This window comes from Archocentrus centrarchus, chromosome 12 (assembly GCF_007364275.1).
Source record: "Archocentrus centrarchus isolate MPI-CPG fArcCen1 chromosome 12, fArcCen1, whole genome shotgun sequence".
NCBI classification, from domain to species: Eukaryota; Metazoa; Chordata; class Actinopteri; order Cichliformes; family Cichlidae; genus Archocentrus; species Archocentrus centrarchus.
Window position 1 is genome coordinate 10,498,921 of NC_044357.1, and position 25,574 is coordinate 10,524,494.

The window sequence follows — 25,574 nt, forward strand, 5'->3', positions numbered from 1 at the left end:
AGCCCTTTGATAGACTGACCATCTGTCCAGCCTTTTCACCCTATGACAGTTGGGATAGGCTCCGGCACCCCCACAAGCCTAAATGGATGGCTGGCTGGCTGGATGGATGGATGGATTGATGGGGATGGATGGATGGATTTTAACTTGAAAGAGACTAAAAATGTTTCACCATAAGATGAAGGCAATTATACCTCCAAGAGCACAAGTGTATCCAAACCATGTCATCAAAATGCCCCTCACAGCATAACAGAGCGACTGTAGGGGTCAAGGGTTTCAGTCTTTCCTTTAATTTGTAACCCATGTTGCATCTACCTACACATGTGCCTCCACACAGAGATACATATTTAGAATGACATTTACTTCCTTTGTTGCACACTCACTACATTATTGATGGCTTCCTATTGAAGGAAGCAGAGACTGTAATCTATCAGAGTTTCCTGTGTTCCCTTCAATAAAACCCAGATGTTCAGTTCAGTTCAGAAAAGGTAACTGCAGGCACGCACACTAAGGACCTTAGTGGCAGGTGAGTTTATACAGTTTTTCTTCTGTTTTAATGATCAAATAATTGCACACTGATTTGAGGAAAAGATTTATTGTGATTACTTTGCTGTGAATTTCTGCTGGGTCAGTAGATCAGCAGCTTGTTTCACTGGAGATTGAGCTGTCGGTGTCAGTTACTTTGACTTGGTAACAGGTCAACTTGGCAGTGATGAGAGCCAAACTGCTGAAGTGTAGTACTGGATGACTCTGTCATAGGAAGACCATAATTAAAGTGCATTGCATTGCTGATCGTTTTACCTGACATAAAATTAGTTGTGAATTAAGTAGCAGAACATATCTTGTATTTATGCATAATGAAATAAATGTTGCTACCTATGGACTTTTTTTTAAAACTATGGACTTGATGAAGTTTATATTTGTGCCAGTTTTTAACCAGTCACATTTTCCCTTTATTTTGTGATGTTTTTACCCCCACCAAGGACGTTATTTGTTTGGTAGTGTTTGCGTCCGTCCATGGGTGTCATTCTGTATGTAGGCTTGAAAGTGCAGAGTGGGGTCATGTTAACGAGCACATCCACCAAGGTCTTCTAGGTTGACTCAATGATTTATTGGTTGAAAAATGACCAAAAGCCTTATAACCTAGAAACAATGATTTTTACAAGTGTGGTGGGTGTTGTAAATATATAGAAAGTACCAAAAAGAGATTTTAAATATTATGTCACATTTGACCTCTGACCTCTCCTTCAAGGTCAATAGATTGATCTGAGCCACACTGTTTGTTTGGCAACATATAGGCATAAAGGGAATGATACGGGGATTCTAAATATCACATTACCTCTGACCTCTTCTTCAAAGTAAAATAAAGTCAAATTTTTATAAAATATTTTTTCTTTAAAACTCCGCCCCCCCACCCCCTTACCATTTGTATTGGCAACATTCAGAAAATGATAACTGGTAAATGGAGATTCTAAATATCACATTATAGTTTGCATCCAAATATTTCACATTTGCCTGTCTTTCAAATTGACCCCAAAATGTGTTATATGTATGTATTGTCAAGAGAGAGAAAATGAGTTGCCTCCTTAGAAATATACTTCAGTATAATATTATATAAGCTCAAGTTATTCATATTCAGTTATTTACAAATCAGTACCTACTATCCATGACATACCCCTACATAATGTTTGTGCAATCAAAGTAAACATCTGTCATGCTGCCCTTATCTGAGTTTTACTGCAAGAAAACAAAATGAATATATACAAAATACAATACTATTCCCTTAAAAGTAAACACTGCCCAGAAAGTGAGCTACCTTGGTGGAAGTTTTCTCTCTTTGAGTGCTTCTTGTTTAAAGAGGTATTTAGCATTAGTATTAGCTTACCATTTCGGTTGGGTGGACTGTCTCTGTCATGAACAAGACTGATGGCTTTAAAAAAAAACAAAAAACAAAAAAAATCAGAAGCAGATTAGATAGTGCGGGCTGAATTTAGATTTGTCATGAGCACAGAGGATGTAGCCAAGGCCAAAAACAGCTCTGACTGGAAGTCACAGATACAGTATAGGGACAAACATTCAGGAAATGACTTGCCAATTGGGAAATTTACCATATATCCTAGGCTGACAAGATTGTAAGTATGTGTGTGTGTGAGTGTGTGTATGTGTTCTTCAGCGATGAAAACCTCAACAAAAACAGGATCATTTTTGAAGACTAAAGGGGCACAAAGGAAAAGGGTGGGTCATGTGACCCATCTGTCCCATCTTAACAAAGGGGCTAATAATAACACATTATGTGTAGCGCAGCCTTTGTTATGTTGCTTGACTTCAGCTGTTTCAAATATATGGCTTGTGGGCCAGAACTGGTCTAGCATGTGTCCAGTCAGGCCAGATGGAGGGAGCTGCAAAGTGTGACAGTTGCAGACAAGGAGGGCAGTGAGGACATTTAATGATTTCTCACAAGGAAAGATTGAGTTGTAAGTCAAGAATTGATCACATTAATCTAATCAGCCAGAGGTCTGCATCTTTATCAGTCTTACAGCCTTCTTGCTGATAAAGACATTAACTACCTGTTGTACCACCATGAAGTAGAAGCCAAGAAACCTCATATGGTTCCCTAATTTAAGACAATAGCATTTCTTTCAATGACAGCAGACCGACTGAATGACTAAAAACGACGGCATTTTGTTGAAATTGCACTGATTTTTTCTAAGACTTCACAGGTTGTTTAGCAACTGTTTTGTAAATAAACGGTTTATTAAGTAATAAACTTTTTCAGAATCTACTGATACTACACTGAAAGAATGGAAAGGTGTTTTTTTGTAGATTATTTTGCAGTGCTTGCTCAGATTAAACTAAACTAAAATAAGCGTGATACCCGTGTGCATCTAAGGTCACTAATGTGTTCCTTCTTTGGCCTAGAGCCTGGAGGAGCGGTGTAACCGTATCCTGAGAAACATGGAGGCCTCCCTGACAGCCCGGGATCGCGGTGGCATCCAGGATTTTGTTCTCCTGGACACCTACACGAGCGAGACCGCCTTCCTGGATAACCTGAGGAAACGGTTCCATGAGAATCTAATTTACGTGAGTCTTTCCTGTGTGGTGTCATTTTGGTTGGCCTGGCTCTTTCTCTTACTCTAATTAAGCATCATGCCCTCAACCTTCAACCCCACTATGTCCTAATGTTGCGTTGCCTTCTGCTGAATCGGGCTCTGCGTGTTGCTGAATCAGCAGCTTTACTTCTTTTCATTTGCAGAGTGAGCACTCTAAAGGTCAGTGCTGCCCACTGGGTCATGACAAGTGATTAACTAAACTTATTTCTTTTTCTAAAGAAGAACATTACTTATCAGTGGTAAAATACATGGACACCACATTGCTGGGAGCCTTCTCATAATGTCATGTAATGTTCAAGAAAAACGATCTGTATTATCAAATCTGCAAGAATTGCAGACCATAAGTTATTTTCCTTGTCTTTTTCTGCAGACCTACATTGGGACTCTCCTGGTTTCAGTCAACCCATATAAAGAAATAGACATCTACAGCAAGAAGCAAATGGATACTTACATGGGAGTTAACTTCTTTGAGCTGCCGCCTCACATGTAAGAGCTGTTTTTGGTTTGTCTTTTGTATAGATTGTATATAAACAATGTACAGTAGCATTTTGAACCCTCAAACTTGGGATTTTGGCCTTTAACAGCTTGACTTTTTTTCAAGCCAGCCATGACCATGTTTGGAGGACAGGGTGGAGTTTAAGGCTGAGTAAGGCTGACTCTTCCTGGCCACCTCCTCCAGCTGTTCCAGGAGGACCCTGGGGCATTCCCAAGCCAGCCAAGAGATATAATCTCTCCAGTGTGTCCTGGGTCTGCCCTGGGCCCTCCTACCTCTAGGTAGAGGAGATATTTCCCATGCCTGAATTATCTCACCTTGGAGGCACCCAGGAGACATCCTGGTCAGATCCCTGAACCACCTGAACTGGCAGCTCAGCCGCTACTCCCCCATAAAGAAAGGACAGCTTAAGATAATTTAAATGAGTATGTTGTATAAAAATAGCCCCCCCAATACCCAACAGTTGACTGGAAGGGGAAATTAGTAATCCCATGACTTTAGTTGTAGACTCCACAAAATTGGCATTTGGTTGATAGAATTTAAACATCATGACAATAATTGGATACGTGCCATAAAATGTGTTAGCAATATTTATCTTCCTCACAATTGGATACATTGTAATAAGTTACTGTAAGCTGCAGTATGACTAATCAGCCTCAGTTACTGGATTTTGGTCTGGTCTCTAATCCATCACTGTACTTTCAGTTATGCGCTGGCAGACAATGCCTTCCGCACCATGATGTCTGAGTTCAACAACCACTTCATCCTCATCTCAGGGGAGAGCGGGGCTGGAAAAACAGAGGCCTCCAAGAAAATCCTTCAGTTCTATGCTGTCAGTTGTCCAAGCACCAAAGTCCTCAACAATGTCCGCGACAGACTGCTTCTTTCCAATCCAGTGCTTGAGGTCAGTGTCCCGGACATGCATGCTAAAGCTTCCACTGTGTAAGATTGTTTGTTTGTTTTAATTGCAAATTTTCTTGCATCTGTTGTTTTCAATTTTCAGGCTTTCGGAAATGCCAAAACCTTGAAGAATGACAACTCGAGCCGCTTTGGAAAATACATGGATATCCAATTCGACCACCAGGCAGACTAACAAATCTTAATCACATAGCAATGCAAATGCAATGACTTCAGGTTTCACCTGAGGCATTCACTTGAGGTTAAGAATTACCTCTGTCTTTCAGGGTGGTGCAGTTGGTGGTCACATCCTCAGTTACCTGCTGGAGAAGTCCCGCGTGGTCCACCAGAACCACGGTGAAAGAAACTTCCACATATTCTACCAGCTGGTGGAAGGAGGAGAAGAAGATCTGCTCCGCTGGCTTGGTCTAGAGAGAAACTGCAAGCACTACCGCTACTTGGTGCAGGTGAGATGGGGAAAAAAACACTACATTTATGTTACTCATTAAAAAAAAATCTTTAAAAATATTTTTAATTAATTTCTTCAGGGGAATTGTGCCAAAGTCAGCTCTATCAATGATAAAAGTGATTGGAAGACAGTGCGGAAAGCCCTGTCTGTCATAGACTTAAGCGAAAGTGACATTGAGGTGAGGCTGCACAGTAAATCTTTGCACAGTATTTGTACTGGTGATTAATTCATGCCATTTATGTCTGGATTTAATACAGAACCTCTTTGGAATAATTGCCAGTGTGCTCCACATGGGAAATATCAAGTTTGAGGCAGATGCTCGAGGATACGCCACTCTTAACAACAACCAGGAGATGCAATGGGTGTCAAAGGTAAAATCCAACCAAACTGCAGGTAGTATAAACTTTTTGCCCCTCTTCTCGCAACTTTCCAACAAAATCGCAAAGAAATTTGATGCCATGTGTCTGTTTTTTGTTTTTCCTTTGTGGTGGCAGTTGCTGGGGATTCCCAACCAGGTGCTACAACAGGGCTTAACCCACAGGAAGATTGAAGCCAAATCAGAGGAGGTAATTTTACACATTAAGTCATAAATCAATTTTATGTTGTTTATAATGGTAATTTGCAAGTAGTAATCAACATTATTCTGATCCTAAAGGTGTTCAGTCCCTTCTCTGTGGACCATGCAGTTTATGCCAGAGATGCCCTTGCCAAAGCCATCTACGGCCGCACTTTCAGCTGGCTGGTCAACAAGATCAATGAATCGTTAGCTAACATGGTGAGCAACAAAGCAACCCACCTTATTGTCCTCACAGTAAGAGGGGGAGATTTGGGCTAACAAGTTTGGGTAGCAGTCTTGTGGCAGTCATTTGATTTGTTTTAAGCCTGCAAACACCTAATTTGAACATTCAATAGTCTTTTGGCTTTGGACTGATTTTCTCTAAATGGTGCCTGGCTACATTATACCTAATCTAAATGTTAAAAACCTATCCTGTTAATGTCTACTTTTTTATATGAAGGACTCCTCCAGGAAGACAGTGATTGGTCTGCTGGACATCTACGGGTTTGAGGTTTTCAGTGTAAACAGGTGAGAATTGTGTAAGAGCTGATTCTTCAGTAGCAATAATGTCAAATGAAAACTGCGATATTGACAGCACCTGCACTTCTTTTTTTAATAGCTTTGAACAATTTTGCATCAACTACTGCAATGAGAAGCTGCAGCAGCTTTTTATCGAGCTGACCCTGAAATCAGAGCAGGAGGAGTACGAGATGGAGGGAATTGAAGTAATAATATTATTCAGTCAGTCTGCTTCAGATATGCAACTTCAAAAACAACTGATGTATAAAAAGAAACTCATCATTTTCTTTTTTTTTATATACACAGTGGGAACCAGTGCCATATTTCAACAATAAGATCATCTGTGATCTCGTGGAGGAGAAATTTAGAGGAATCATCTCTTTACTGGTAAAAAAAAAAAAAAAAAAAAGACATCACATCAAATACAGACACATTGAACTAAAACATGCTGTTAATTCTTGATGTTCTCTCATAGGATGAGGAATGTTTACGGCCTGGAGAGGCCACGGATCTCACCTTCCTGGAAAAGATGGAGGACAAGATTGGTGGTCACCCTCATTTTGTCACGTCAGTCTTTACAGATGACATGTTGCAAATTAATGTGGTCATGAAACAATCAAACTATAATCATACGAAAATCAACACTAACGCCCCCTTCCTGCAGACATAAACTTGCTGACCAAAAGACGAGGAAAACTCTGCAAAGAGGAGACTTTCGCCTCCTCCACTACGCTGGGGAAGTTACATACTGTGCTGTTGGTAAGAGATAAAATATTGATAATGTCTTTTTTCTGTTACAATGTCACTAAATTAGTCAGTGTAACAGCAGACAAATGCTAAAATGTAGCACAATAGAGAAATGTAATAAATGTATATATGGTTGCAGGTACAAAATACATTTCACTGTGCATTGTACTGTATATAACTGTGCATGTGACGAATAAACACTATCTTATCTTATCTTATCTTATCTTAAAAACTGATGGCATACTTAGTTAAAAATTAACCACTATATTATGGTACTACAGAGCAGATAATTTCACTCTTGAAGCTTATTTTTGATCTTTAAACTTTCAGGATTCTTGGACAAAAACAATGATCTCTTGTATCGAAATGGGAAAGAGGTAATTTAACTGTTTAATAGTGAATCCCAGGGAAGATGGCGAATCGGTGGATGATGATTCCTTGAGCACAAATTTTTTTTGATTCATTCCAAAGATGTGACTTCTAATATTCTCCACTTCTATTAAATAAACCAAGATGGAACAGAAATTATAATTTTACACATATGACTGATGTTTTAGATGCTTACAGTTGTCCTGTTCTCTTTAGGTTATGCGGCAGTCTAAGAATGCCATCATCAAACACTGTTTTCCTTCTACTGAACCGGATAGCAAGAAGAGACCTGAAACTGTAAGAGCAATACAACATAATGAAGCTCAGTATCTCCCTAGTGCCATAATTTAATGCTATGAGTACTCAGAAATCTGCCACTTTCCTGTGACTCCTCAGGTGGTGACTCAGTTTAAGAATAGCCTAGTGGGTCTGACTGAGATCCTAATGACCAAAGAACCCTGGTACGTCCGCTGTATTAAACCCAATGAAGCCAAGCAGCCAGGTGAGTCCCCAAACTCTGGTATGTTTATAAAGAATCATCCTGCTCAGCTTACATTTAACATGCACATGCTGCTAAATCATACTGCTTTGACCCCCTGATCTTGTGGTGTCTCCTGCAGGACACTTTGATGATGTGTTAGTAAGGCATCAGATCAAATACCTGGGACTGATGGAGCACCTGAGGGTTAGGCGTGCTGGGTTTGCTTATCGTCGCAAATATGAGATCTTTCTCCAGAGGTAGCAAATTGCCACTGCTCTAACTGTTATTTAATGAAGTTAATCTTATCATAAAACAAAACAAAAACAAAACAATATTCAGCATTCTTTTGTTTTTTTGCTGGTCTTCAACTGTGCTCAGGTATAAGCCTCTGTGTCCTGACACTTGGCCCAACTGGAAAGGCACTGCAGCAGAAGGTGTGAGGTGCCTGATCAAACACCTGGGCTATAAACCTGATGAGTACAAGATGGGCAGGTAGGCAGAATGGGTGTGAATCATGTTTACAATGGGTGCTGAGTAACTCGGTAAAAATAAAATTATTAAATCTCACTTTTTGTCTCCTTATCTCAAGGACAAAAATTTTTATCCGCCACCCTAGAACTCTGTTTGCAACAGAAGATGCCTTTCAAGTCTGCAAACACAAGCTAGGTGAGATACGGCTCTCAAAATGCATTTTAATTTCTACAGTAAGCATCAAGAACCTTTTGAGCATGACCTTCTTGACTGTCTTTACTGCAGCAACAAGGATTCAGGCAAAGTACAAAGGCTACAAGGTGAAAGGAAACTACCTGAAACAGAGAGAGGCTGGTGAGTGACAGGGCAAGACATTTGTTTATAATATATTTGTTCATGGCCCATAACTGTCTTTCAATTCAAACTTAAACCATATTAAACAAGTAATGCCTTGTCTTATCAAAATAGCCACAAAGATTGAAAACTGCTGGAGAGGTCTGCTGGCTAGGAAGGAACGTGAGAGGAGGGCATGGGCTGTCAAGGTCATCAAAAAGTAAGTTAACACAGTGAGATGTGTTTGATAGGTTAATGGGATGGTGATAATTGCTGTAAGAGAGCCATTTGGAAACTTTCACGAACTCTGGTGGGATTACCGATCTATTTGATTTGTACTAGGTTCATTAAAGGTTTCATGAATAGATATCAGCCAGCCTGCATTGACAACAGCGACTACCTGACTTATGTGAGGCACAGCTACCTCACCCGGCTTAAGGAGAACCTTCCCAAAACGCTCTTGGAAAAAGACTCTTGGCTCACTCCTCCTCCTATATTGCAGGAGGTGAGTGACGCTTGAATGATAGTTTCATAGTTTCAGAAGGCTGCATTTTTTGTAATATCATATCATAGAACCCATTCAACACTCCTATACTTTCTGCAGGTTTCTCAGCTCTTGAAGAGGATCTACGTTCGCCACATGGTGAGGAAGTATGTCCAAGGAATCACCCCAGAAAGGAAAGCACAGGTACAATCCGTCATAAGTGGAGAGACAGCCTAAACTGCACCAGTGCCTTTGTATGCAGTGTTGTGAAAAAGTATTTGCCGCATTCATGATTTCTTATTTTTTGCATATTTGTCACATCTACATGTTAGACCTTTGTCTAACCAGAGTAAATACAAAATGTAGTTTTTTAAAAAATGATTTTATTGATTTAGTGAAAAAAGCTGTCCAAACCTATGTGGTCCTTTTTGAAAAAGTTAACCTTAACCTAATGACCGGTTGTGCCACCCTTGGCAGCAAGAACTGCAAACAAGCATTTGTGATAACTGGCAATGAGTCTTTCACATCACTGTGGAGGAATTTTGGCCCACTTGTCTTCTTCCAAAATTGTTTTAATTCAGCCACATTGGAGGGTTTTCAAGCATGAACGGCCTGTTTAAGGTCATGCCAAAGAATCTCAATCAAATTTATGTTCCGATTTGGGCTAGGCCACTCCAAAAACTTAATTTTTTAGTTTTTTGAGCCATTCAGAGGTGGACTTGCTCGTGTGTTTTGGATCATTGTCCTGCTGCATAACCCAAGTGTCCTTGAGCTTTGGGGTATGAACTGATGACCGGACATTTTCCTTCAGGATCTTCTGGTAGAGAGCAAAATTCATGGTTCCATCAGTTACCTCAAGTTGTTCAGGTCCTGAAGAAGCAAAGCAGCCTCAGACATCACACTACTACCACCATGTTTGAGTCTTGGTGTGATGTTCTTTTTATGAAATGCCGTGTTAAGATTTATGCACATGTAACAGGACTCAAACTGTTCAACTTTTGTCTCATCACTCCACGGAATATTTTCCCAAAGGTCTTGGGGATCATCAAGATGTTTTCTGGCAAATGTGAGATGAGCCTTTGTGTTCTTTTTGGTCAGCAGTGGTTTTCTCCTTGGAATTCTGCCATCGATACCATTTTTGCCCAGTCTCTTTCCTATAGCTGAATCATGAACTCTGACCTTAACAAAGGCAAGTGAGGCCAGCAGTTCTTTAGATGTTGTTCTGGGCTCTTTTGGTACCTCCTGGATGAGTTGCTGATGCATTCTTGGAGAAATTTTGGTATGGGTGCCACTCCTGGGAAGGTTCACCACTGTTCCAAGTTTTCTCCATTTGTGCATAATGGCTCTCACCATGGTTCTCTGGAGTCCCAAAGCCTTACAAATGGCTTTGAACACTTTCCAGACTGATGGATGCCAATGACTTCTTTTCTTATCTGCTCTTCATTTTCTTTAGATGTTGTGGCATAATGTGTTTGAATGTCTTTTGTGTTATTTCTGGAGGCAGTTTGTACAACAGATTTCCAAGGTTGATCTTAAAATACTTTTTGTTTTAATATCTTCTTTGCAGCTGCTGTTAAAAGCACAGACCAGCACCTTGTTCAAAGGGAAAAAAGAAAACTACCCCTTCAGTGTGTGCAGCCCATTTGCAGACACCAGGATCTGTAAGACCACAATACTATTTTTCTTGAGATTAAGTGTACTTACATACATAGATCAGATTACAGTAGTTCTTGTGATTTTTATATGCAGAACAGAAAACACAACACTAATTTGTTGTATAGTTTGATGAACATATGCCCTTGTTTTCCTGCCAGTATTGTTGTTTCTGCAAACCCTTACCCATTTGCTAAATGTTTGTTCTGCTGTGATTGCTGTTCTCACTGATTCTTAATCTTGCTTATTATTTATTAAGGTGCAGAAGATATAAACATCAAAGTGTTTCAAATGATTCAGCATGAGAAAATCAAGGTAAATTACAATATTAATGTGCACTTGGCTACACTGTCTTTGTTTTTTAATCTTCTCTGATCTTTGCGTTGGTCCTCCGCAGTACAGCGTGCCAGTGGTGAAGTATGACAGGAACGGGTTCAGGCCTCGACCCCGGCAGCTCATCTTCACCCAGGAAGCCGCCTACCTTGTGGAAGAGGCTAAGATCAAGCAGCAAATAGATTATAGCTCTCTGAAAGGTAACGAGTGAGGCAGTTAGATAAAGTAGCATTGTTATGTGTAGTATCTAAATATACACTTAAAATCACTGTTGTGCTGTTATGTGTGTGTATATATTCAAGGGTAACTTTTTTTTAAGGTGTGTCAGTCAGCAACCTCAGTGACACCTTCCTGATCCTTCATGTCACATGTGATGACATCAAGCAAAAGGTACATGTACCTGCGGACCATTGTTCACAGCTATCTGCAAACTTCCAGTATTCTAGTATTCAGGTATTATGTACAGATGGGTGACAACTGTTGAGCCCGAATGTGAGGGGATGTGGAAGATGTAGTGAGGGGCATTATGCTGGTGTGGTTTAGATCCATTTGTCCTCTTAGAGGAAAGGGACACCACAAATCATCCATTTTCTTCCGCTTATCCAATTTAAGGGTCATGGGGGCAGAGCCAGGGTGCACCCTGTACAGGTTACCAGCTTGGCACTAACACAGACAACCATTCATACTTTGGGCAATTTAGAGTCACCAATTAACCTAACCCCAAGTCTTTGGACTGTGGGAGGAAATCAAAGGGCCCGGAGAAAACCCTTGCAAACATGGGGAGAACTTGCAAACTTCACACAGTTAGCCCCGGGCACATGGTGGATTCGACCTTTTTGCTGTGAGGCAACAGTGCTAACCAATACTCCACTGTCCTGCCCTGCAATCCTATTGATAATAATAATAATAATAATAATAATAATAATAATATCCAATTAATTTTGAGAAATCTATAGAGAAAACAAGTATTAGAAGAAGTTATTCTTTTAGTTTCCAGCTAACAGTAGAAAGATAACAGGAAATAAAAGGAGTTCCTGACTGAATGTGGAAAAATGAGGTTCAGGGTGAGGTGCTGCATGCCAGCACATTTGTTGCAACATTTTAAAATCACTCCATGCTACAAGGAAAATGGACATCACAAATATATATGGCATAGTGGTGCAGTGATTAGCACTGTTGCCTCACAGCAAGAAGGTCCTGGATTCAAATTCACCATGGAGTTTGCATGTTCACTCCGTGTCTGCGTGGGTTTTATCCAGGTACTCCAGCTTCCTCCCACAGTCCAAAGACATGCAGTTAGTGGGGTTAGGTTGGGGGTAGGTGACTCTAAATTGCCCATAGGTGTGAATGGTTGTCTGTCTCTCTGTGTTAGCGCTGGTGACCTGTCCAGGGTGTACCCTGCCTCTTGTCCTATGGGAGCCTAGATAGGTTCCAGCCCCCCCCGCCCCACAACCTTAAATTGGATAAGTAGAAGAAAATGGATTGATGGACAAATATCCACTATATGGACAAAAGTACTGGGCTACCTACACATTACACCTAGAGGAGCTGCTCAACCATGGAAATCATGATGCCTAACAGAGCACTGATTTGTCCTTTCAGGGGGATCTGGTTCTGCAGTGTGACTACCTATTTGAAGCACTGACTAAGCTGAGTGTTATTGCTAACAAGCAGAACTGCATCCAAGTGGTGCAGGGCAGGTACAGAATCTGGATCTCATGTAGCAACATTTGAATTTGTTATGAAAAATGGTAAAACTGACAAATAATCTCATTTTTATATGGAATTATTTTTTTTACAAAACGCAGTGTGCGATTTGACATTCAGCCTGGCAGAGAGGGGTTTGTCGACTTCAAAAGCGGTCAGGAGTCGATCGTCTACAGGGCAAAGAACGGCCATTTGATGGTGGTGAGTCTGGAATTCAGACGATGTAAAGTTATTACTGAAGACATGAGCAACTGATTGAGCTCTTTGTGCTTTTAGGAATCAACGAAAACCAAGTCAAGATGAATATGCCAGCAATGTGGGATAATGGTGCTCCTTAATTAAGGCTCAGAGCTGCAAGTTCTGAAACAACAGCCATGCTTGCTCCGTGATTCTTCCTCCTGTTTCCACTTTTAAGTCAGCTGAGTTTTATTTTTGCATCTTTATAACAATATTATGCAATGGAGTATATGCTATTATTAAACAAGTGTTGCCAATACCTTAGCTGTAGAAAGTGCAAAATCATGCTTACAGTAGAGCAATGTCAGCAACTGTGCTGGTTCATGATATTTAGACTTGAAATGATCTCTTTGTAAAGAAACAGCACCGATTCCTGTATGCAAATTGTAATATATATACAAAATATTAATAGAATCACTCATGATAACAGTATGTGTGTAAAGCCATGACTGTAACAGTTATAATCCCTCAGCCATGTTGTACCTTTATATTAAAACATGCTTGTTATGGAAATATGGTAAGATTATGGTTTAGTATAGCAGGAGCAGCTCTCTGGAAACTCCGGTCACTTGTGCAGATATGCTTATGCAGCACTTTTTCATATCAAGGAGAAGAAGGGTGATCACAGCATTTTACTTTCACAACATATACTGCAGTTCTGAAAGTATATTTACAGCTTACTAACTTACCATGTCAGTCAGTATATTCTAGATAAGTTTGAAGCCACTCTAGCTCATTTTTCTTTGCTATGTTATCACATAATACCATCAGACAGATTGGAGAAACTAATCTAGGAGGCCACTAATGCGTGCCACTGTGACAACGCCAAAGGTAGCAGCTCCCCCTACTGGAAGACTAATGATCCTACAGAAGTCTACAGCCACAGTACTGTGCTTGAAACTGACTGGCTGAACTGTGGTTCAATATTCTGGCATGCCATTACTGGCACACCAGCATGTTTGACGTAGCATAAAACTCTCATGCAGCCTTTTTATTTTCTATTTTTAATCCTCCCAATCACTGATTGGAGACTGCTTCTAAGCTGAAGAAATAATTGTTAAGAGGATCAAGTGTTTTGAGGCTGCAGTACAGTATCTTTATGGGGTGATTTTCACTACATCAGTTGTATTTATTTAGCTCAGTTTCACACCAACTTGCAGTGGCCACCAGAGAGGCCCGCCCCACAGTCAGAACCACTGACTTAGATATTGTGCATGTACAGTTCCATTCAAGCATAGGTTGTGATCCCAGGCGAGCCCCCAGAAAAACTGTAACAGGTACCGGGCTGTATATTTTCTTTATAATGTGTTCTTTTTATGTCCACATGCGCAGGTGCGCTGTATCATTATTTAAATATCATTACGATATGGAATATACAATCTAAAATTCATTAACAAGATAATAAATCTTTCAAACTGATTAGTGTGAAGCAAGAGGTAGCTGAAGGCACACACGTGAAGATTCGGCTGAGAATGTTATCAAAGAGTTGATGATTAAGCAGATGTTTGTACATGCAGATAATCAAAGGTTCAAGGTTTAGGAAAATGCTGAGCGTATATATATGTGGGAAGAAAGTGCAGTTGCAGCCAGGAGTGTGTAGCAGAAATCTTGGCTGACAGTTTGACTCTGTCATGATGGGAAGGTTCACAGTGATTTTATTAATCCTTCTGCTTTCATGTATCTGCAGGACATTAGGTAAGTCCCCAATATGATATACATCAACCTGATCAAGAAATGTAAGATTTCTAGTTTGTATTTGTGATTTTTTTGTGTAGTAAATTTGCATTGACAATTATCTGAATAAAGGCTGTGGACTTTATATTATACAAATGCAATAAAAAACATAAAGCTGCTTAAAATATTTTGTGAATCTATCATATCATTCAATGACATGCCAAATCAGCACTTCAATTCATCATAGATGAGCCTGTTTTAAAATGTTGGCATGTATTTTGGACAGGACAAACATGTGAAAGAAACTGTGGGAAAAAATTGGACTTGTGTTCATGCCACACAACATGCACATCTCTGAGGAACTGTTGTGCAGACTATAAAGAGTTCTGTGTGGATATCTTTCCATATTCTGGGTCTTATTTTGGTGGCGCAGATTTTATCATACTTGATGCAAGTTTCAGTATGACTTCACAGATTGTATGCAGGTAAGACATTGTTCTGTTCCTATACCTGCTCTGGTTATACGTTTGATCGACTGTGGTTAAGTTAAACACAATTGTTTGATAACATTATACAGTTCAACTACAGAACTCTGCTAATCATTCTTTTATAATGGCAGATTCAACGACAACACTAATACAGTGGGATATGTGGATGTCAACGGTGCAGGCCACTGTATCTCCCCTCTCTTATATGAAACAGGATGGATTCCTTTGCAGATCTCCTCTGATAACGGCACTACATTCACTAGAACTGGAGCCTGGCTTTCCGGTATAATAACTAAGTGTCACTAGAGCACATCATGTTTTTCCTGTTGAAATGACATTAACTATAATTTATTTGATTCACATGTGCTGTGGCAGTTCATACTGGTAAGCTGGATTCCAAGTTCAAGGCGATTCTGGACAACTCAACAAAATGGCAGTACTATGGCACACCCAATGTTGGAGGCACTCTTAAAATGACATGGAATACCTCTTTAGTAAGAGCAGAAAGGGTCAATATAGAGCTTTGGGGATACAGAGAGACAGGTTAGTAAAGATTTACATATACACCTACTAGCTCACATGACTTTGTTGACTGGAGAAGTCGGTGAATTTAATCAAAAATCTTTCTCTGTAGGAGAGCCCTATTCAGAATACTGGCAGGGAGAGTGGCAGTATTTATACTCACTTGCAAAGGATCAGCCCAACAATGGCTCCTTTAGCTTTTTGCCCAAACCAGCAGAGAACGGTTTTTCAAGTTGGGAGCTTGGTTCTGTGCGTGTCAGCCCCAGCAACCACCCTGACGGCATGTGGTATGTACAAACACTCCCTGTGGTAAATTGATGACTGTTTATTAGTGATTAAGTGATTAAAGATTTTCATCTTCCAAAGATCCAAATTTATTAGTATTTAAAGTTTCAGTGTGTGGGATTTAATGGCACACAGGGAGAGGTTATAGATTGTAAGCAAATGAATAATCTTTGCTTCACCCTCTCCTTCCATGCAAAAGCCTTCAGTCTGTGATTTGTCCATTCTGGGCTCAACATGGGTTCAAAATGTGAACTTCCCAAAAGAGAATCCACTCTCTCTGATCCTTCTAAAGTAATGAATACACAAATCATTGTGTTTATGTGATTATACTCCCTGAATCCTGCACACTGGAGCATTGAAAACATTATTTAGGTCTAAAATTTGAATTTCTATATGACAGGTAATCCAGTTATACAATTAATGAATACAAAAAAGTTGTTAACAGCGGTACTGGTTATGCTCAGGAATGTGGAAGCTGTGTGGACTGAGGATCACGCTCTGGCATGGCATCTGGAGGAGAGTTTCAGGAAGAACTCAGCAGGCTGGGCCCTGGAGAAATGTTTAGCATGGGACAAGCTGGAAAATCAGCTGCCCAACTTCCTCAGTGAGATCATAGACTGCCCGTGCACGCTGGCTCAAGCAAGAGCAGACACAGGCAGGTTTCATGTAAGTGTGAAGAGCAGAAAATAAAGACTTGACAGCACACATTTGTAACAGCGATGCAGGAAACATTCACTCACTAAAATGTACTTATTCCCTGCCTCGTCAACATAAATGCAAACAGCTGGCATAAGGAAGAATGGAATAATTACAGACAATAAAAGACAAACATGACAAAGGTCATTGACAAAAGAAAACTGCAAAGACACCGTTACAACAAACTAATCTGGCACAGCTACTCAGTGGATGACAAGAGACAGAAGTTGGATATAAGATGAATCTGGAGCAGAGAGCTACACAGCTTGCACCTTTATGTTAAGGGTTGATGACTTGGAAAAAAGCACGTTTATTTTACGTGCTAAAACCCCAAAAAACAACAACAAAAAAAACAATCTGTACTGAGAACATTTGAGATTAACTGGACTGAGTTAACCAGCAATCTTTCTTTGTGTGTGTGTGTGTGTGTGTGTGTGTGTGTAAGATAAACATGCGTAATTACTTTGTGTCTATGGTGATTGTCAGTGACTGCCATGTTTTATAAATGGTCCCTGCTTATCAGTTCAAAGTCAAAAAGATTTCTCCTAATTATAGGATTTATGAGAACATTCAAGCTGAAAGCTTTCAGCTGTTATTGCCTTATAAATTAGGATGTTACATAACACAGATAAAAACTGTGTGGTTTTATTGTTCACAGGATAATTCAGGTTCTGGAGAGGGTTACAACAGCTCTACCATCACTAAGCTTGTGTGTAAAGTCCTCCCTAAATAATAACACTTGCTATTTTCAAACTAAAAGCTGATTTATTGTTTCAGATTGCACAGTTGACAGTTGTTTGCAAATTGAACACCTTCATTTGCGCAACATTGAGCCTAACAAGGGCTATATTTTAAAAGTTACAGTGAACATGTGAAACGCACATTTGGCTGCAAGATCACAGATATTTTATCTTTCTCCTCAGACTGACTACGGGTGTGATATAGAGAAAGGGAGTGTGTGCACCTACCATCCTGGGAGTGTTCACTGTGTGAGGGCTATACAAGCCAGGTGAGTCCTCCATTTAGACTGGTGCACATATCAATATTATCCCATGCAGCCTATATTTTTACAGGGTATGATTTATTTAGGTCTTTTTGTTTTATTAAAAATGTCTGAGTTAAAATAAAATGAGAAATCATAACTCTTTTTTGTATGCTCATTCTTGCATTATTAGACTAAAATTTATACAGTGGGGTAATGATTAGGGGTAATAATGTGGAAACAAATATAACAATGCCTGTGAGGCAAATCAACTTAGTAATAGTTTTGGTAATGATATGATAATCTGGGAGCAATCAAAGGGGAATTTCTCTGCAGTATTTGGAATTACAATTTTTAAATATATTGGCATTGATGTGGTAGCGAGGTCATATAAATAATATCATATAGGTTGATTTTTTTTTTTAAGTATTAAGACACTATTATCATATTATAATGGTGAAATAAAATCAAGCCCCAGAAGTCCATTGTTTGAAGGTAATAATTTAATCATTAAATGTTTGATGCTGTGGCTTATTACCTGGAAATATTTGTGGTAGTTTCTATGTGAAAACAATGAATCAGGACTGCAAAATGCAAAAGTGCCTGGTTCTATGTAATCTCATAGCAGTTTTTTCTTCTAAATAGCCAAACAAATCTAGATTCTGCAAAGACAAAAGTTAGCAAGTGAGCACGTGGATGTGAGACTGTGCCAGCTGTCAGATTCAAGAAAAACGGGACCATCTTTTATTCTTCCTCACTGACAGAGAGGACCTCAATAGCTACTTTAGCAACTTTAGCAAAAATAATTATTTCCCAGCTGCCAAAGTTTAGGTGCAGCTTTAAAGACAAATTCAAGGTGAGTTTTAGTAATGTTATATTACAAATGTTAAGTCTTGCATTACCTAAACTTAAATGGATTTTACAGCCCAGGTGGCCCATCCAGGCTTGATGAAAATGGTGATAAGTGTGCTTGGGATCAGTAGGTTTTATTGGCCAGTCAAGGATGATGCTATCTGGTAGGCGCATGAGCATGTGGTTGGACTTGTGCCAGAGCCAAAACCCGTGAAGTAAAGGCACGTGCTGTTTAATGACTCAGTGTGAAGGAACTCCGCTCGGCTTTTGAACAGTTAATAGTTTAAAAGCTTCAAAGTTTCAGGTAATTTAATGATCAGTCCGCAATGAGAAATAGCTTGTCTTGTAATATTAATGTATTTATGTAAGTGTAATATTAATATAACATACACATATAACATTCTGGTGAGACACTGTCAGTGGCATGGGTTTTTTTCACATCACCTTAAGACCATAATATTTTTGACTCAGTCTTTACACTGAAACTTTTATTTATTAACACGTGCACAGTTCTGCTGTTGTCCCTCATTGTACAATAGCTTATTTTTAAGGTTACCTTATTGATGCAACATGGCAAAAATCTCCTACACACTGTTTAACTTGGTAAATACCTGTTAAATACAGTGTCATGCATGCTGAATATCATCATATTAGTGCCGTCTTTATACTACAAACTAGTATGGCTGTCGATTTCTGTTTAAATGGGTGTTTATGTTTTGGGCTTCAGCAGATTTCACTGCTTTAACTGACACTGTTTGGGAAATTTATCCCCAGTCCCAAGTATGGAGCAGGACAGCAGTGTTGTTACGACAGCACCGGCGCTCAGGTCTTGACAGCAGACTCGATTGGGGGTAGTACTCCAGACCGAGCGCACGACTGGGGTTCACCTCCCTACAAGAAACCTCCTCGAGTCCCCGGGCTGTCTCACTGGGTCTATGACGTCCTGAGCTTCTACTACTGCTGCCTCTGGTCTGACAACTGCAACTACTACTTCAAACATCGGCCCTCCAGTGACTGCAGGCACTACAAGTCACCTGAATCAGGTGGGCTAGCCTTGGTACTGCAGTGTGTTTCACAAGATTGTTTTTTTAATGTCTTCATTTTTAATGTCAGCTGTGGTCTTTGGAGACCCCCACTTCATAACATTCGATGGTGTTAGCTACTCCTTCAACGGCAAAGGGGAATACACATTGGTGACCTCAGTGGAAAAACAGCTGACAGTCCAAGGCAGAACAGAGCCTGTGAATGGTGAGTCAGTAAACTTTATAGACTATCACTGTGAACAATGTTCCACAGCACTGTCACTGAAGAAGGAAAACTATTACAACAGCTAATTGTTCCTAATTATTCCGCTATCAGGAACAATTAAGGCAACCAAGTTGTCATCTGTTGCTATGAGAGAAGCATCCTCTGACATTATTGAGGTACGGTTGATCAGCGGTCACAATGGCCTCGAAGTGCTGCATAATCAAAAATCCCTCTCCTTTACTGAGCAGACCTGGATGGACTTGCAAGGTGAGAGACTGATTTTTCTTACTGCTTAAGATCAAGTAAACTGGTTTTACTGGAGGCATTAAGTAAACTGTGTTCACTCTGTTCATTTTGTTGGTGAGTATAAATTTGTGCCCTCTTATTCGTGACATTGTGCTTTCTATTGATCAGTAGATTTACTCTTCAAAATCCTTTTGCTAAAAAAACCCAGTTTTATTCGTTCTTCTGTAACATTTTGAATTCTCAGATTTTACAAGGAGTGATCAGAAGGTTCAGGCAGCACTTACAAAAAAGCTCATATTTGGTTGTTATCCACTTCAAGTTTATCTCATTGTGTAGCAGTTCTCCTGCTACATTTAGATCACCTACTAAAAGTCCAGTACCAGCAGCTCAGTTGCAGTGTTGTCATAGACCTCAAACCTGCACGGAGAACAAACATCAGCTTCTGTGTGGAAGACTGTCTCTCACTGGGAAAGGGAGCTGGGTGTCCAGCTACTGCATGACCCAGACATTAGACAATTTTCAGTGTAAGAGCCCCACAGTGTCCAATCATTAAGAAGGTACGTCAGGTCAAGGGCCTGACCAGGAGCCTGCTTATCATTTTTTTTCAACATGTACAAGTTTGTGCTCAGTAAAACTGCCCCCCCATCAATGTTGAGCTCTTCTGTAACTTCCCATGTGAGGAGCAACATTCTGCCCAATTGCCCTCAACTGTGGGGCAAGCCATTAGGCTATTATGCAAATGTGCACTGGCTCGCAGTGCACTGAAAAGGCAACACCAACACAATATTTACTCACTACCTGTCATTTAGCTCTCCTGTGACCTTTCTCTCACTGTGAGATTCACTTAGAAAGGTTGCCTTTTTTGCTGGAGTGATCCAAATGTAGCAAGTCATAAAAAAAAGGGGAGCTCAAGGGGGCTAACCTTAAAGGGGATAACAGCCGAATTTACATTAAGTGCTGTATTTACTTTTTAACCCAATCTTATCTTTTACATAAGTAAATGCCAAGTACTTCTTCCAACACTGCAGAAATGTACAAAAAAAAAAAAAAGCTGCTGAAATTAAAAAACATTTGAAATATGGCACAAACTGTGTCTTTTGATCTATTGCTCTTGTCTGCCTCTCTCCCACTCAAATCTCTCGTAGGTGCATTTGTGTTTTCTCCTACCTCTACAAATGTGACTGTGATGTTTCCCTCTGGAGCCGGGGCGGAGGTCCGACTGAGAGAAGGAACCATGACAACCACTGTGCTTCTGCCAGAGGAATTTAAAAACTCCACTCTTGGACTTTTGGGAAAGATGAACGGCAATGTCGAAGATGACCTTGTTCTCAGCAACGGGCAGCTTGTGCAGAACTCTAGCAATCCAGAGGAACTGTTTGACTTCGGAGCCAGCTGTAAGAAATCACTAAACCTGTACATCACTACTTTACTGTGTGAAATGGTCACCCATACTTCAAGAAGTAACAGCACCCATACTTCAAGAAGTAACAGCACCCATACTTCAAGAAGTAACAGCAGGCATTAGATTGTGATGTCCCATTTTGAAGGATTGGGGGATTTTTTTTTGTAGTTAGACATAACCATTGTTATTTAGACAAGAGGGTGATGGACTCATTTTAGGAGCCAACCTCAAGTGGCCATTCAAGGAACTGCAATTTTGGGCTCAGTGTTGAGTTTTTCACCCCCAAAGGTTGTCACATTAATTAAATCCATCAATTTCTTGTGATGATGCTCTCTGTTAGGGCTCCTGTCTATGTCATTTTCTTTTTAGTGCTAAGAGCATGTGTTTCTTCAAAATGCGTGGTGTCAAATTAAAGTATAGATCTGTTTTTATCTTCCAGGGGCAGTAGCCAATGAGTCTGCCTTGTTCACATATGATTCAGATTACCTGTTGGACACATATTACCATGCCCCCAGACATGACCCCAGTTTTATTCCAGTGTTTTTTGCTCCTGAGAGTCCAGATGATCCACTGACCAATCAAGTAGCAAAGATATGTTCTGGAGAAGGCTCTCCATTCTGTAGGTATGAGTGAAAACCTTGATTTGCTTTACATTATTATAATAATAATTAATAACCTGTATGTAAATGGGATATTTTCATGAAGCGCATCTGCTTCAAAATGTGTTGTGAATTGTTAGATTTTAAGGGGAATAAAGTCAGTGGTATTAATTAACAAGGAAGTCTTCTAATTTTACACAGAACTAACAATACCACGATGATGTCACACTGATGTCATTCAGGTTATCTTCTAGTGGGTTTGAAAACGAAACATTTACTGTCTGTCACACTGTAAGTAGGAATACATGGGAATTAACCAGCTCTTGCTTTGTTGAATTATCAAACCCAACCAAGCAACAATACCAAGTAGTGTTACGCTAAAGATAGCCCAACTTGTCTTGTAACGTCATCATATATGCACTAAAAGTTTTGAAATGTCATCTTCTGATGCTCAGTTTTTATTTTTTGGTCTTTGTGTCTGTACTGTAGGTATGATATCCTGGTAGGCCGCAGTCCAGGAATGGGAAATGCTACCAGAGTGTCTTTCCAGAGTCACGTTTCTCTTGTAGAGGATCTAAAGCCAGGTAAAAAGCTTAAAAAAGTATCTGAAAAATTTCCATTGATTATAATGTACCACTTGGTGTCACATTGTCATATTCTGCAGTTGTATCCTGTGGGTGGCTTCCACCACCTAATAATGGGACAAAGGAAGGAACCACCTATTTACAAGGAGCAGTGGTTCGGTTTTCCTGCAATGACAGATACACTCTCAAAGGACCAGCACAGCGAACATGCCAGGCCAATGGCCAGTGGTCTGGAGAGGAGACAACCTGCGTGGCTTCTAGTATGGACACATCATGACATTAATGAATGGCAAAATCAATAAACATTAGCATTTTGGTCTTCACAAATCAGCAGATCATTGGTGGCAAATGTGTCTGTCTTTGAGGATGAGCATGCTTGTCTGAATCATTTAAACCTTTTGATACTTGTTTGAATTTTTCTTGTCACAAAAACTAAATATCTGCAAGTTACCCTCTTTAGCTCTGGAGTAACCAAAAATATCGGCCATCCGCCTGCAGGGTGATTCTCCTCATCAGATAGCACTTTGTTAGAAGCCTTTGATGCTGTAGATGAAAAGGGAAATTTGAGAATCAGCAACAACTCTGGCAACAACAAATAGATTTCACTTCACAATCACTGTTAAGAGATTGCTTTCTTATCTACAAACTTTAAGTGGCACGAGAAAGTCAAGGGCTTACCAAAGCCATTAAGATTTCTTGAGAGGCTGTAGATGTTTCTCTTGATAAATGAAGCATTTGACCTGCTGATGTTCTGATATAAAAGGTCAGGGTACAGTCAGTAGGATTCCTCATCAGGCTCCTGCAAATGTGTGTAATAGTAATCCAATGAGTAGTTGCTGAGATGTTTTGGTCTGAACTAAAGGAACCCTGTGGCCTGTAAATAGAACCTTACGAGGCCAATCATCAGTGCAGCTGCTATTTGTAGATCTCCCCAAGAGGTCTCCTTGAACGTCTGCATCTGTGATGTGTGCTGGATTTCCACCCAGGTGTCAAAACAGTAATCCATCAACTGTCTTCATTATTGGGAAGCAAGTGAAGTCACAGTAAGGCAAACTGGCCTAGTTTATGGCGGTATATGAAGACTGTGCTGCAGTGCCCCCCCCCCAAAAAAAACCCCCAAAAAACAAAACAAACAAACACAAAAAACAAACAAACAAAAAAACCCACAACGGCCTACTAGTATGCACCATGGTTGTGCATTTACACTGAAAATCATCCTTCAGAAACCTCAGGAACACTCAAAGTCTCAGGAAGTGTGAAATTTTTATTCACATCTTGTAAAAGGCTTAAAACCTTTCTTAAAATAAAAGCCATATTTTCTTAAAACTAAATCAAACTCTGAATCTGGTTGGAGAGCTTTGTTGCACGTCTTCATTTGATTCCTGTCTGAATCTTATGCAGTTAACAGTGAACTCAAACCCATTTTATTCCCATTTATTTTTTATACTGGGTTTGACTCAGTGGAAAACCTTTTTTAAATATGTCCCTTCAGGTAATGTCACAGGAATTGTGGTCGGTTCAGTCATTGGAGCTGTGACTCTGGCTGTGATCATAACAGCAATCGTGCTCTACTCCAGAAAAGGGAAAAGGTACAGTATGAGATTTTCAGATTAAATGCATTAATAAATATAGATCACATAGACTTATTTTGTCAGCAGTATATTATAGTATCCTGCAAGTCAATTTTCTTTCTCCATTGTATTTACATTTATTTTGTATCTTGTTTGATTTCAGAAAAGATGAACATTCAACAGGAATGGAGACAAATGAAACCTTTTAACCAGACCCTGCTGTAATATTTTACATAATCATCCATCTACTGAATGCTCAGACAGTTTTAACAGTGTGGGTTTAAGTGCTCAAACACTTAAAACCACACTGTTATAATCCAGGTCTTAATTTGTATTTTCATTCCTCCTCATGGAATTAGCAAATGTTAATATTACAGACAGAAAACTTGCTGAAAATGCACAAAATTAACTTAATGAAGCTTGACAAAAATTCACAGAGGACCCCTCCAACCAGTGTTCATCACCATTATGTTATAAATAATCTGACACCACCACCAATGACAGAGCTATAAAATGAAGGGAATGGCAGAGACCATGTTTATTTTGGCACTTCTGATTCTGAATCCTGGCTGTGTGCCCTCCATTCATCATGGTCGGTGGAGCTGGACACACCACGCTGCTCTCATAGCCAAGTTAACTAATATTAAACATTAAACAAAGCAAGTAATGTGATGTTAATGGAAGTTACATCAATGAAGTGTCTCTCTCCACATTTAAGGCTAGATTAGCAACAAGTGGTCATTTACAGTAGCATTATATTTAACTGCTCCACTCATGCTTTTTTCTCATCTACCTCTTGTTTTCACTCCCAGAAAGATAACTCCTCTTCATTGTGACTGAGTTGCCCCCCACAAACAACAAGTTGCCTGCCTTGTTTCCCCTGCCCCCTGCTGCCCCTCTGAGCACAGATCTTTGCACTTTTAATAACGACATATGACTTATTTAAGCTCCCTTTAGGTTGAAAGTTTTAATTGTGATGCGTTTCTTTTAGGTTTGTGAGTTCATGTTGTCTTCAGGAAGTCATATGGATGCTATGTGTAAAAATTGTGGTTGCCCTCATCCAGTAAAATGCAGCACCCTCAGTTTAATAGATAAACTGAAAGAACACTCCAAACACTCATTAAGAATATACATTTTTGGACTCCTGAAGATACTGAATATTTAGAGAAAAAAAAACAAGTTTCTTCACTTCATTGCTTGTGTACTTCTAAAATGTTATTAAATGTTGTTACATAGCTGGTTATTGTGTAAATTCTTCTGAAGCAAACTGAGAAGGTGAATCTTGTGCTTGCATCAAGTTACCCACAGTTTTTCATTGTTGCTGTACGTTTCTGACCAGCCTTTTGTCTCTGTACAGTGCTGCACATTTGAATACACACCGGCATGGTGAAAAAGATATATAATGAGGTAACAGAAACTAAATACAGCTTGACGCTCAGGTTTAGGCCTATCTGTTATGGTGATTAGTCCAGTTTATTTTATTCATACCGATATAGAAATAATAGTTTTCTGTATTTCTTCTCAGATGATCCACAAACATTGTCTGCCATCAATGTCTTTGACATTGAA

General features: G+C 39.7%; 2 protein-coding genes across 3 annotated transcripts; both read left to right on the forward strand.

Moving 5' to 3' along the window:
- The first annotated feature begins 489 nt into the window (after positions 1 to 489).
- myo1hb (myosin IHb) lies at positions 490 to 15,267 on the forward strand. The gene is made up of 33 exons (XM_030742449.1): positions 490 to 523; positions 2,917 to 3,078; positions 3,478 to 3,593; positions 4,306 to 4,504; positions 4,604 to 4,684; positions 4,785 to 4,964; positions 5,046 to 5,144; positions 5,224 to 5,337; positions 5,461 to 5,532; positions 5,622 to 5,741; positions 5,983 to 6,050; positions 6,142 to 6,247; positions 6,348 to 6,428; positions 6,517 to 6,608; positions 6,706 to 6,800; positions 7,119 to 7,165; positions 7,374 to 7,454; positions 7,554 to 7,659; positions 7,778 to 7,895; positions 8,017 to 8,130; positions 8,228 to 8,304; positions 8,395 to 8,463; positions 8,578 to 8,662; positions 8,785 to 8,947; positions 9,047 to 9,130; positions 10,494 to 10,587; positions 10,839 to 10,894; positions 10,977 to 11,112; positions 11,232 to 11,302; positions 12,515 to 12,612; positions 12,721 to 12,820; positions 12,896 to 14,133; positions 15,150 to 15,267. The coding sequence occupies exons 2-32, from the start codon at positions 2,953 to 2,955 to the stop codon at positions 12,920 to 12,922; spliced, it is 3,075 nt and encodes a 1,024-aa protein (XP_030598309.1). The 5' UTR covers positions 490 to 523; positions 2,917 to 2,952; the 3' UTR covers positions 12,923 to 14,133; positions 15,150 to 15,267.
- Positions 14,143 to 25,574, forward strand: LOC115789176 (sushi domain-containing protein 2-like). Of its 2 annotated transcripts, XM_030742451.1 has the most exons (17): positions 14,143 to 14,551; positions 14,817 to 15,015; positions 15,150 to 15,301; positions 15,394 to 15,561; positions 15,653 to 15,827; positions 16,290 to 16,491; positions 17,445 to 17,530; positions 19,130 to 19,398; positions 19,469 to 19,603; positions 19,715 to 19,870; positions 20,995 to 21,243; positions 21,691 to 21,874; positions 22,340 to 22,434; positions 22,515 to 22,694; positions 23,927 to 24,023; positions 24,169 to 24,226; positions 24,822 to 25,574. In XM_030742451.1, exons 1-16 carry the CDS (start codon positions 14,488 to 14,490, stop codon positions 24,212 to 24,214), a joined length of 2,457 nt encoding a protein of 818 aa, XP_030598311.1. In that variant the 5' UTR covers positions 14,143 to 14,487; the 3' UTR covers positions 24,215 to 24,226; positions 24,822 to 25,574. The 2 variants fall into 2 exon arrangements, with proteins under 2 accessions (XP_030598311.1, XP_030598310.1); XM_030742450.1 differs by having other exon boundaries at positions 24,169 to 25,574.

Bases quoted from the DNA above. Each gene is read 5' to 3' on its own strand.
- myo1hb (XM_030742449.1), top strand. From the start codon at position 2,953: ATGGAGGCCTCCCTGACAGCCCGGGATCGCGGTGGCATCCAGGATTTT. The intron at 4,685-4,784 runs GCAGACTAACAA...TCTGTCTTTCAG, and splicing joins ATATCCAATTCGACCACCAG to GGTGGTGCAGTTGGTGGTCA. The intron at 12,821-12,895 runs GTGAGTCTGGAA...TTGTGCTTTTAG, and splicing joins AGAACGGCCATTTGATGGTG to GAATCAACGAAAACCAAGTC.
- LOC115789176 (XM_030742450.1), top strand. From the start codon at position 14,488: ATGATGGGAAGGTTCACAGTGATTTTATTAATCCTTCTGCTTTCATGT. The intron at 21,875-22,339 runs GTATGAGTGAAA...TCTGTACTGTAG, and splicing joins GAAGGCTCTCCATTCTGTAG to GTATGATATCCTGGTAGGCC. The intron at 22,695-23,926 runs GTATGGACACAT...ATGTCCCTTCAG, and splicing joins GACAACCTGCGTGGCTTCTA to GTAATGTCACAGGAATTGTG.